Source organism: Biomphalaria glabrata, chromosome 8 (assembly GCF_947242115.1).
Source record: "Biomphalaria glabrata chromosome 8, xgBioGlab47.1, whole genome shotgun sequence".
Taxonomy (NCBI): domain Eukaryota; kingdom Metazoa; phylum Mollusca; class Gastropoda; family Planorbidae; genus Biomphalaria; species Biomphalaria glabrata.
In genome coordinates, this window is record NC_074718.1 from 33320496 (window position 1) to 33333403 (window position 12908).

General features: G+C 35.9%; 1 protein-coding gene across 2 annotated transcripts in view; it reads left to right on the forward strand.

Annotated features, from left to right (window-relative positions):
- The first annotated feature begins 426 nt into the window (after positions 1-426).
- Positions 427-12908, forward strand: part of LOC106069351 (alpha-1,3-mannosyl-glycoprotein 4-beta-N-acetylglucosaminyltransferase B-like) — a 40094-nt gene continuing 27612 nt past the window's right edge. The window contains exons 1-3 of one of the 2 annotated variants that reach the window (XM_056038688.1): positions 428-989; positions 12270-12341; positions 12446-12593. Coding sequence is in view for 1 of the 2 variants with exons in the window: in XM_056038687.1 (XP_055894662.1) it covers positions 890-989; positions 12446-12593 (248 nt within the window). In the remaining variant the exon portion in view is untranslated. Of the gene's footprint in view, positions 990-12269; positions 12342-12445; positions 12594-12908 lie in introns of both variants that reach the window. The other variant, XM_056038687.1, reaches the window with a different exon arrangement.

The window sequence follows — 12908 nt, forward strand, 5'->3', positions numbered from 1 at the left end:
TAAAATCTCACCTAAAATAAACAAATCAAAGCAAAAAAAATCAATCATTTCGGGGGGATGGGGTTGAACTATCCATCTATCTATCTATCTATCTATCTATCTATCTATCTATCTATCTATCTATCTATCTATCTATCTATCTATCTATCTATCTATCTATCTATCTATCTATCTATCTATCTATCTAATATATATATAGGTCTATGGGTAAAATATTCACTATTATAACATTTTAAGCAAAATTTAAATATATGTCAATAACTTAAATTTCAAAACCCCGGAGTTTCCCTGAAATAAAAGAGGATACATAAATAACCCCATGAGGGGATTCCGCTCCTCTGTGGTGACATCGTATACGAAGAATCCAGAGTTACCTGTACTTTGCAAGCCGCGTCGCGTTTATCCCCCACTCTCAAGTTCTATTTGTGCCCGCACTTCCCGGTAGGCTGAGTCTCTCATCTGCTAACCCGAGTACAGTGCGGTGATCTATCCCCGACCATACGTTCAGGTCGGAGTTTGACAGTGGGAGTACAAAGTGGAAAGATACACAATGAGTTATGTCTTTGTGCAGTGTTGTAATTTGTCAAGTGCAGCCTATTAACAATCGTACACGACTTAAATAGCAAAAAAGAAACAGCAACTGATTTCACGAGTGACTGAAAACTGGATTGAAAGGAGGAACTTAATCGAACGAGATTTCATATCGTGACCAGTTTGTTTTTAAAGCGATTTAGTTTAAAAATAGACAAGATTCATTCTTCTGATACATGTACACTGTTCGCACGCTCAGCTACCAGTAAATGATTCCATTAAGCACGTTCTGGCCGCCAGGAGCATAAAACAATAGGACCTAAACTCAGTGTACTTATCAACGACTTCACTTCTAACCATGAGGCTCTGGGTGCGAAGAAAGTTGATAATCGGCTCCACGTTAACTCTGATCTTTTTCACATTAGGATTACAATTAGTTTTCAAAAACTCCAAAAGAGGTAAGCTACTGTTTTTTAACGTTTGGCATATAATTGTGCAACCTTTTTCAGCTAGATCCACAAGTCCGTCAGTAGGCTTTCCAAACACGGTACCTATCTGTTAATGACGACTTTTATACAATTTAACAAACAAATTAGCAATTTTTTTATTAATTAATGCGTATTAGAAGTACCCATTCTTTTTATACGCACTCATTTTAGTTTCAACAAAGACAGAAGTGGAAAATAATTCATTAGTGATTACGTGCTTGTAAATGGTACATAGATCTTGTAACTTCCAGGAGCTTCTTATCTCAAGTCTACGCATTATAAATAATACAACAGCAAAATGAAAAAATACATTTAAAAACAGCTTATGTCAAATGTCATTGTATCACTTAGGATCAGTCATGTAATTAAATTTGTAATAGATATAGACTAACATTCATAAATTTGCGATTAGTAATATTTTTATCAATTTTTTTTTGTTTTTTTAGCGCAATTTCATGCTTTTAGCTTTGATCCTATCACTTGCCTGGACCAGTTGGGAAAGGGAGGGTGGGGGGGAAGGGGTGTACAAAGAAAGGGTATCTGGATAAATGTTACCGTGATCACTTATTTAATTCTTTTTTAAAAGTTGTACTACTTTAATTAACCACTGTGCCAGCGAAGTGCTTATGAAAACAGAAGGTTTTATAATTATCTATTGTTAGTTTCAAACTTTTAAGCGACGACCTAATTCTCTACACAAAGTATAATGGAGACTAATTCAACTTATGCCACCACATCTTGCAAGTACAATTTCTTTCCCTAGATCGATACCAAACAAAAACATTAATTATCAAGAGTTAAATAACTAATTGGTATTTTTCAAATTGATTCTTGTAGTGTAAGGTACAAGAAATAATTGTGCAAAATTTCAACTTGATCCGATATTCGGTGTAGGATAAATAGTATGTACAAACTTTTTACCAGACAGAAATATAGAAAGACAAACAGAGTTGATAAATAAATGCTTTGAGTTTTGACTTGTAGTTTTCAGTTTTGACTCTTATTTTTTGAGTTTTGACTTGTAGTTTTCAGTTTTGACTCTTATTTTTTTTTTGAGTTTTGACTTGTAGTTTTCAGTTTTGACTCTTATTTCTTGAGTTTTGACTTGTAGTTTTCAGTTTTGACTCTTATTTTTTGAGTTTTGACTTGTAGTTTTCAGTTTTGACTCTTATTTTTTGAGTTTTGACTTGTAGTTTTCAGTTTTGACTCTTATTTTTTTTTTGAGTTTTGACTTGTAGTTTTCAGTTTTGACTCTTATTTTTGAGTTTTGACTTGTAGTTTTCAGTTTTGACTCTTATTTTTTGAGTTTTGACTTGTAGTTTTCAGTTTTGACTCTTATTTTTTTGAGTTTTGACTTGTAGTTTTCAGTTTTGACTCTTATTTTTTTGAGTTTTGACTTGTAGTTTTCAGTTTTGACTCTTATTTTTTGAGTTTTGACTTGTAGTTTTCAGTTTTGACTCTTATTTTTTTGAGTTTTGACTTGTAGTTTTCAGTTTTAACTCTTATTTTTGAGTTTTGACTTGTAGTTTTCAGTTTTCACTCTTATTTTTTTGAGTTTTGACTTGTAGTTTTCAGTTTTGACTTTTATTTTTTGAGTTTTGACTTGTAGTTTTCAGTTTTGACTCTTATTTTTGAGTTTTGACTTGTAGTTTTCAGTTTTGAGTCTTATTTTTTTGAGTTTTGACTTGTAGTTTTCAGTTTTGACTCTTATTTTTTTGAGTTTTGACTTGTAGTTTTCAGTTTTGACTCTTATTTCTTTGAGTTTTGACTTGTAGTTTTCAGTTTTGACTCTTATTTTTTGAGTTTTGACTTGTAGTTTTCAGTTTTGAGTCTTATTTTTTTGAGTTTTGACTTGTAGTTTTCAGTTTTGACTCTTATTTCTTTGAGTTTTGACTTGTAGTTTTCAGTTTTGACTCTTATTTTTTTTTTTTGAGTTTTCGACTTCCTTCAGAGTTGAAAATAATTTACGGTGGCTGAGCGGTAAAACGCTTGGGTTCTGAGCCGGGGGTCTCGGGATCGAATCCTGTGGAAGACTTGGATTTTAAATTTTTGGATCCTCTGAGTCAACCAAGCTTTAATGGGTACCTGAGGAAAGTAAAAGCTGTTGGTTGTGCTGGCTTCATGACACCGTTCTTAATCGTGGGTCACTTAAACAGATGACCTTTACATCAACTGCCGTATAGATCGCAAGGTCTGTAAGGGGAACTTAGTCCAAACATCCCGCAGGACGACGGGGAATGGCAGCGGGCAGTGTATGAACCCGGGATCATCGTGGTGGGGGTCGAAAAGAAAATGACGCATACGTTATGTAACGAATTAAAATATCTGAGAAGAAGGCACACCCAAAAAATTGTGAGGGGGTACAGAGGAGGAAAGCGACACAAGACGGGGAGGAGTGGCACAACTGTACACAAATAAGTGCATTGTGGGTAAACAAAAAAATGTTTTGTAAGGAGAAGGCGGGAGGGGGAGGTAAGGTAAGACGAAACAGGATGCAGTGGAGAAGGAAAATATTTTCTTAAAGAAGACAATATTGTCCTAGAGATTCAGAAAGAGGCACATGGAGAGAGAGATATAGAAAAGAGATAGAGAGAGAGAGAGAGAGAGAGAAAGAGAGAGAGAGAAAGAGAAACTCAACTCTACACCGACCGGCGTCATGTGTTAACTAGCAGGAGAGTAAATCTACACTTTTTGCTGTCTATCGAAAGAAGTGAAAGTGATTTATCAAGACTCACTCTGTCTGGTACAAAACTTGTACACATTATATCTCGGATCAAGTTAAAACTTTGGCAAAATCTTTCATTGTTGAAGACAATATCTTAATGAAAAAAACAAACAAATTAGTTTATTAATTATTAGTAATTACTTAATTAACTAATTTTGAGTTTATATAGAAAAAAGATCTACATTTTGTAATATTGAAAGATATGACAGTAGGCCAAATTATGCTGTTCTTTTCCATATATAATTTTTTTAAAAAAGTATTTAAAAATATATTTGCTTGTTTTTCTGCTGCACTGGCTTAATAAAAACGTTGCATTTAAAGTCTGGGAATGTAGATCTAGTTTCTTCCTTCGAGCAATGACAAGCCATTACTGACTGCATCGATATGATAAACAATATATAATATTAATAATATAATGTTAGGTTAGTGACCTGAGTAGTGAGGGATTTTAAATAAAAGGCAAGTTGAATGTGTTCCTTTCAGACCTTGCGATCAAGGCCGGCCCTAACCATTGCGATACCCTATGCGAAACGGATTGCGCTGGGCCCAGTCTGGGTAGGGATATGGATAATAAGTGAAAATTAAGATTTTGTATTAGAAAATAAATTCGTCTGTGCATTTTATTCATTCTTTACTAAGTACTAAATCACGATGAAATTAACTTTACTTTACGAGCCTTGCCTATATAATGCGCATAGAATTGGAGTGCTCTTATTTTCGATGTTCAATTACGAGATCTAGATCTAAAAATTAAATTATATGTTACATAGGCTAGGGTTGAAAAAAAAAACACTTGACTTCCTATAACTACTTGTTTCAGCTTTTTTGGAAAATTTTCACATTTCTTTTTAGTGTTAAAAGATCTCCGTGTCCAGTCTAGATATATTATATATAGATCTATTCCACTTGTGTTGAAATAAATCATGCAAGTAGTAGAGCTAGAAATCGATTGGACGTTCTAAATATATAATTCTATCAAAAAAAAACAGATCAGATTGTCGTCTGCTATCAATGACGTCTTTTGATTTCGCCCTAACATTTATGGACGCATTAGCACCGCGCTGCAACAACAGAATGAGAGTTTTAAAAAAATATGGGGTTCAACTTGGGAAGAAACTCATTTATTCATTACGTCACAAGCTCCTACTGAAATGATAATTAATAAGAAACATCTCGACATTTGTTTAATTAGAGGGCATGTTTACCAACTGATGTTATGTTGGGACTCTATAACATGGCAGCTATGAAGACATTAACAAACTCTATGTGGAAACTTAACTCATTTGATCAACAGTTGTTGGTTGAAAGGCTTAGTATTAACACAGCAATATCTACTTCCAATTTTACAACATTTCAAATCGCATTCTTATTCAACTAAAGTAAAAAAAAATGTTGAAATAGCGGCAGTAGCCAGAGTCAACACATACACAGAGTGTAAACACAGCGAGTAGAGGGGAGACTTCTATTTGACTAATTGGTACATTCAAGAGGAGAAAACGATGACCTATGAACTCTGACCTACTCAAAGTACAGTTTAGAAAGTAAGAAATAAAAAGTAAATAAAAAAAAAATAATCAAAAAATTTTTTGTTAAATATGTTACTTCTAGCACTTCCTTATTGACAGCTCACAGTTATATGGTGTGTATGTGAGTGTGTTCGTGACTGCATTGGTTGATGTATTCTGATGTTAGAACATTCGCAGACTTTTTTTTAAAAGATGAGGGAGCAATGAAGAAAGTCAGTTGTCTATAACGAATGAAGAAAGTCAGTTGTCTATAACGAATGAAGAAAGTCAGTTGTCTATAACGAATGAAGAAAGTCAGTTGTCTATAACGAATGAAGAAAGTCAGTTGTCTATAACGAATGAAGAAAGTCAGTTGTCTATAACGAATGAAGAAAGTCAGTTGTGTATAACGAATGAAGAAAGTCAGTTGTCTATAACGAATGAAGAAAGTCAGTTGTCTATAACGAATGAAGAAAGTCAGTATTTGTCTATAACGAATGGTCTCGGTTGAGAGAGGAGGACAAGTATGAGTCAATGACAGAGCGACTTGTTTTGATAGTAGTTTTTTATGTCAGTTAAAGTATCTTGTTCTTTTTTTTTTTACCGTTTCTTAAACAGACCCCGGCGTCTGCATCTCATTTGACATAATATACAGGTCACAACCAGGCTTACGTAGTCTTTTGAAACACTGCACTTATCCTTAATCATTGGAATCCAAAGCACGCCATTTGATCTACAATGAAACACGAAGGCTATACATCCTCCATAAAAAATAAGTTGATTTCGAGTTAAAACTGTTCAAGCGTTATTCAAGACTGTTGTTTCCTTTAGGTTATACATCAAATTGCCTTAGCTCACATAGAAGAGTGCACCTGGTTGCACACGGCTTCAGAACAAGACAGCGGAGGTCACTCACAAAGGCCGCGGGATAAACATTTGAGACCAAAAGAAAATCCGCCGCCGAGGACAGACGCAAACGGCGAAAAGAAAATTTTAATCGACCACCGGCGGACAATGATTATTCTTGCTATTGATGTTGCAAGATATCTAGGTCACAGCTGGGGTTTTGTAGCCATGGTAAATGCTGCATTCCTTATTAATCTTCGGACTCAAAGAAAAGCCATATTATTATATGCCTGCAACGGTTTCGTTGGATTAGCTGTTCGGAGCTGTGACCAAGCAACAACCGGTATCAACACACAGCTAAGAAATAGTTTCTTTCAAAACGTCTTAATTACATGTTTCCACCTTTAAAAACAGGATGAAGAATCCTCGTATTTAAGGCCTTGTCCTTTCGATAACAGGTTACAACAAGTACTTTTAAAACGACAACATTTAACTATCTCAGAACAGAAAAAAAAAACAGACATAATGAAATTACCCAGCCTGCGATTTCGAGTTATTAGTATTTTACAATAACAAAAGCCCAGTGAGACTATCATTTATCAATTCATTATAAACAATGTTTCCAAAACCGTGTTGCTAGTGTTCTACGAGACCTGAATAGGTGTGTCCACGAACTACTGGAAGAATTAACTAGTAGGCCACCACGGGAAGTAATCTCTTTAAAAAAAAAGGATAGTGTTCCTCTAAATAATCAGAATGTGCGAAGTGTTCCGTTAAGGAAAAAGTACGAGTTCTATACCTGTTCATTTTTCTTTCCATTACAAAACCATGCCAAAAGATTAACTAAAATTGCTCTTCTGATTATTATACATTTACGGTAGTTGTCAAGCCAAAGAGAGTCTAAAAATCTCTTTATCAGTTAAAGGTTATTAGTTTGTTATAAAGTCAAAAGCAACACCTATTGAGTATTGAATCTTTAAATTTTGTTGTACGTTGGACAATCAAAAAAAAATCATGTCTTAAATATTAATTGCAAATAGTCGGATCCTATAGGGGCTACCTCTGAGTTTGTGTGATAACACAAATTCTCTTAGTAAGCTTTTTTTTTTTTTAAATTTATTTATGATTTGAATGTGTACTATGTTAAAACAAGTTTCCTCAGTCAGAAAGGAAAGCTATATTGACTTAGTGGACTTTTAAATCTTTGATTAACATGACCGACTAGTCACTAGACTAAAACGTGTATAAAAGTTTGACCAAAAAAAAATGAGAAGGAAAGTCTGTAAACTATAGACACTATAGACACGTACGACACTCAAAGGGTCGGCAATCTTTTAATTCCACGTTATCCGCGAAAACAGCGAATCCGATGGGTGCCGCCTCGGTGTTTGTGACAGCATAAACTCTTTGTAATCTTCATTTGTTATTTGAATCTGTGCAATGTTAAAACAAGTTGCCTCAGCTGGTGTGTGTGGGGGGGGGAATCTAAATTGACTTAATGGACTTAAAATCTTTAAATATCATGAACGACTAGAGGTCTCTACAAGTATACATGTATAAACAATTAACAATAAAATAGTAAAAGGAAAGTCTGTAACGTATAGACTCTTACGACACTCAAAGGTCGACAATCTCATAATCCCATGTTATCAGTACTGTAACAAAGAAAAAAATCGTGTCAAAATTTACTCATATTCTACTTCCTGGTTATTTTGCTAAGCTAATAAATTTGTCTTTTGTTATCAGTTCTTGTTATCAAAGGTCTGCAGGAACAAAGGACCTGATCAATAGCGTTAATTCTTCTGAGAATTATTAAATTTTCTATTGACTAGCATTAATTGTTGCTGCATCCAAAGTTTACTTTACCTTCAGAGAGGTGCCTGCATAGCCTCAAGGTAGCTGCATAGCCTCAAGGTAGCTGCATAGCCTACAAGAAAAGTTATACAATCTATCTAAATAATGAATACCACCGCCTGCATGACTATATATTGTAAACAGTTGTTTTTTAAAGTTCAAAAATCTAGATCTTAGTGGATTTCTGTTTGTACAGCTAAAAATGAAAAAAAAAAGTAGCCTACAACATTATCTCGAAGCAGCCCCTGCGGGTCAATCTAGTGCTCACCTTGCGTAACACGCTGTACTACGCTGAGATATAGATGCTTATTAACACATCTTTGAAATCTTATCTAAAGTGTTTCTACGTGCCTGCATAGTGGAGATTTTCAGACAAAGAGAAAAATTCATCAAGAGCAATCTTGTTGGTGTATCCGGTCAGAATCCGGTGTATAGAATACGGAAGTATTGACACGCAAAGTATTTTAATAAACTGGTTACTTTTGGTCGTCTGAATGCTATGTATGAAACTAAATATGCATCTATTTTTTTTGATAATCAGAAATCATTCTAAAAAACAGTACTTTTAAATGTAAAAATATTGGCTGTCTGGTCTTGTGGTATGCGCTCTGGAGTGTCGTTTCAATGGTCTCGACGAACCAGAGTTCAAACTTTGCTTGCCGCCATCCACCCCCCCCCTCTCTCCGCCGTCCAGCGGTAGGTTGGGTTAGGATGCAAGGGAATATCCGAAACATGTAAAACAAACAAATAGTAGTCATTGGTCCACTTTGCGTTGCGAAAGTGAGAATGATTTTGATGGAGATTCGACGAACTCTGTAAAAACATTCTATGCACATACATGATACACCTTTTGTTTTTTATAACTACAGGCAATGTAAGTCTTGTAGTATATGCGAGCAGATGACTGGGCTGCTTTACGGTTAAAACTCCAACGGGGTGATTCAAAGAAGGGCGTGCTTTGTTTATAAACTGTGTATTACTGGACTTTCCATTGAGGAACGTAAACAAAATATGGGGCGGTCTAAAAGTTTGTGATTTGGATTATACACAATATAATAATAATAATAATAATAATGCTGATGTCAATGTCGGTTTGGAGGACGTAGGGCATGAGATTGGCCAATGGGAAGAAAAAATCCTCCACGGAAAATTCCCGGCTTTATTACATGGGGACAACATCGACAAGGCTGCTTCCTTAACATGGCTCAAAGCAGGTAATCTCTACCCTGAAACAGAAGGCTTTGTTACAGCAATACAGGACAGAGTAATCAGGACAAAAAATTACGAGAAGCATATCCTAAAACTCAATGTTATTTTTTTTTTTGAAAAAAATATTTACATGGGGACAACATCGACAAGGCTGCTTCCTTAACATGGCTCAAAGCAGGTAATCTCTACCCTGAAACAGAAGGCTTTGTTACAGCAATACAGGACAGAGTAATCAGGACAAAAAATTACGAGAAGCATATCCTAAAACTCAATGTTATTTTTTTTTTTGAAAAAAATATTTGTGTGTGTGTGGGGAAAAAAAGTAAAAGTTCCCCTTTCAGACCTTGTGGTTTATAGGGCAGGTGATGTAAAGGACATCTGTTTCTGTAGCTAACGGTTAACGAGGGTTTCATGTGGCCAACACAACGACCAACCGCCTTTACTTTTCCCCAACTAATGTCAGGTACCCATTTGAGCTGGGTGAACTCAGAAGCACCCTAAAGATCCCGAAATTAAAAATCACCGCCTTCACCAGGATTCGAACAAGGGACCCCTCGGTTCGGGAGCCATGCGCTTTACCTCTTAGAAACCGCGCCTCCTAGCTTTATAACAATTATCACATGGCTATATAGTATATGATAATTATTATTTGTTTCGTAAAAAAAAGTTCGAAATGATTTTTTAAAAATATATTTAAAAAAGAGATAAAGAAATGTGATATTGATTTTTTGCACTGCATCTGTAGCTAACCTGGCACCCATCCCTTCCCTTTGTTTGTTGCGAACACCACCTCTGATGTCGATACAACAATAAAACTAACTTGAAATACACTGTAGCTCTCTCCACAGCGTCTTTTGTATTGCTATTCTAACAGGTGTGTGTGGAAGTTCGTGTTGAAAGGGATTTACCAACACCTGTCTAGACACTAGGCCAAACGTGAAATCTTTTCAAATAAGCCGTAAAGGTGGTTCGATGCAAGTTTATCTACGAATTCTACTCTGGTCGAAACTGGCTCTCATCATTTTTATCTCCCCTTTCCCCCCAACCACACACCCCTGTATCCTATCCTCTGTTTAAAATCTGGCGAATCTCGGTGAAAATTGGGAATTTGAATTTCTGGATTTTCGGGCGCCTCTGAGTCGAACCACATCTAACGGGTACCAGACTTTTGATGGGGAAAGTAAAGGCGGTTGGTCGTTGTGCTGGCCATATAACACTCCGCTCGTTAACCGCTGGCAAAAGAAACAGATGACCTTAACATCATCTGCCTTTTCGATCTCAAGGTCTGAAAGGGGAACTTTACTTTGGGAGGCGCGGTGGCTGAGCTGTAAAGCGCTTGGCTTCCGAACCGGGAGTCCCGGGCACGTATCCTGTGAAGACTTAGATTTTTTATTTCTCAATCTTTTGTGCACGTCTGAGTCCACCCAGCTCTGACATTAGATGAGAAAAAGTAAAGGCGGTTGGTCGTTGTTCTGGCCACAAGAAACCCTTATTAACTGTAGACCACAGAAACAGATGACCTTTACATCTTCTGCCCTATAGATCCTAAGGTCTGAAAGGGGAACTTTACTTTACTGTGAAAGTCTAACTCATGGTTACACCAGAATCTATTCAGCCAAGGACACCGCCCGCCCGCCCCCCGCCCCCCCCCCCACATCACCCTCACCACATCGAGAAACAATTGTTATGAGCAGTTCCCGGGGGAGTGGGAGAAATGTTTTCCCTTCAACTCTCCAGCGATGTCTTCTGTTAAATTCATGGGCAACACTTTCAATGAAACAACGGAAGCAATGAGGGATTTGTAGAAATGGTAGCAAATCTATAAATAGTTGTTTTGGTTATACCAGAAGTCAAGCATTGTCTTCCGAGACAGGAGTCAAATTTTAGAAGTAAAACATACGGAAGTACTGATAAGCTATTGTTAGACAGTTAGTATCGTTAGGCATTTAGTTAACAGAGAGAGACGCGCCATAGTTGACGGAATTTGAGCGCGACATTTAGTGACGTCACGACTTAATGGAATATAGTCTATTTAAGTTATTATAAGTCAGTTGGTGTTAGGACTTAGGGAAATAACTTCGTATTACGGACAGAGACTCGACTGTGGCCTTTTCAGTATTAAACTTCACTTAAGTCTATGTAAGGTTTCTACTTGTTAATGTATAGGCTCTGTTCTGTTGTGGTTCAAGTGCGTCTAATATATCCGTAAAATAAACCCAGACATCTCCAGAGTAATCTGTCGAAGTCAGACAGCCATCAACATTACAAGAGCAAGGCCTATCAAACTATACATTTGAAAAGGCATAAAGATGCAATAATTTTGGTGCCCTTTTTTTGGCACTAGACAATCATATTTTTAAGTCCTTACAGTTGTATCACAAAGTAATTTTTAGTACTTAGCAAAAATGATCTTTAAATATAGCATTATGGGCTTTATTTATTCTGTACCATTTTCAAAATCTTTTTTTTTAAAACTTTTTCTGTTAATTTTTTTTCCATTGCTTTTTTCTTCTGTTACTGTTTTTTGTTATTTAAGAGTTGTTTTTTTTGGAAAAAAACTAAACAAAGCATGCCGCATGTTGAAGAACTAAGCTATGAAAAATTCCCTATTAGAGACATTCGTCTATGGCGGATAAACTATAAATAGCTTGCTTTTTGGTGTATCCGGTGTAATGATAAACTACGGGTTTCAAAGATGTATGACTATTTTTGGGCACTTTTTAAGATAAGAAAATATTATGATTCAAACAAATAGAAATATTTAGTTTGACTACAATTGTCCTCCTTACCATAACTACTATAACAATATAGATGCAAACACAAAAGTTCAAACAAGAAACACAGACAGACAGACAGACATTAGCAATGCATAATTACATTTTCTAAGCTCTTCCTTATAAAGCTCTTTTTTTTACAAAGCTTTTATAAACGCACGCTGTCTTTTAAAAAGTTTGTACACGTCATTTCTCCGACACCCAATGTCAAATGAAGCTGAAATTTTGCACACGTTATTTCTTTTATCTGACAACACAAGAATTAAAAAACTACAACCAACCAATCAGTTAATTAACTGTTGATAAATTATTTTTTTTGTTTGGTATCTCGAACAAGGGAAAGAAATTATAATTGAATGAGGTGGTAGCACAAGCTGAATTATTCCCGTTTATAGGTCGCCGCTTGAAGGTAAGTTTGAAGCCAACAATAGATAATTCTACAATTTTCAATTTTTCATAGGCACCTCACTAGCAGAATATATATGAACCCTTTTTTTTATTTTGTCTCCGCAGATAGGTCGGAGGTTATAAATGACAATATATTGAGACAGTGGCTAGAGAACAAATCCAGCTTCGCCTCGCACACTTCAGTTCAAATCCAGCCAAGCCCTGCGGCTGTTAACCAGAGTACCAGTCCAGTGTTTCAAGAAACTGCAGAAAGGTAGTTTTTTGACATCAGTATCATAACTACTATTATATAAATCAACGACATAATAACAAATATCTTCTTGACCTATATAAAATCCTTAGCCCAGAACACTGACTCACTGCCACATAATTACATATTCTCCCACTTGCTGTGGACGAAAAATACGAAAATGTAACCAGTTACTAAAGTAAAGTTCCCCTTTTTCAGAACTTGCAATCTATAGTACAGATGATGTTAAGGTCAACTATTTCTGTGGCCCACGGTAAACGAGGGTGTCATGTGGCCATCACAACGACCAACCAAACTACTTTTCCCCAATTAATGTCA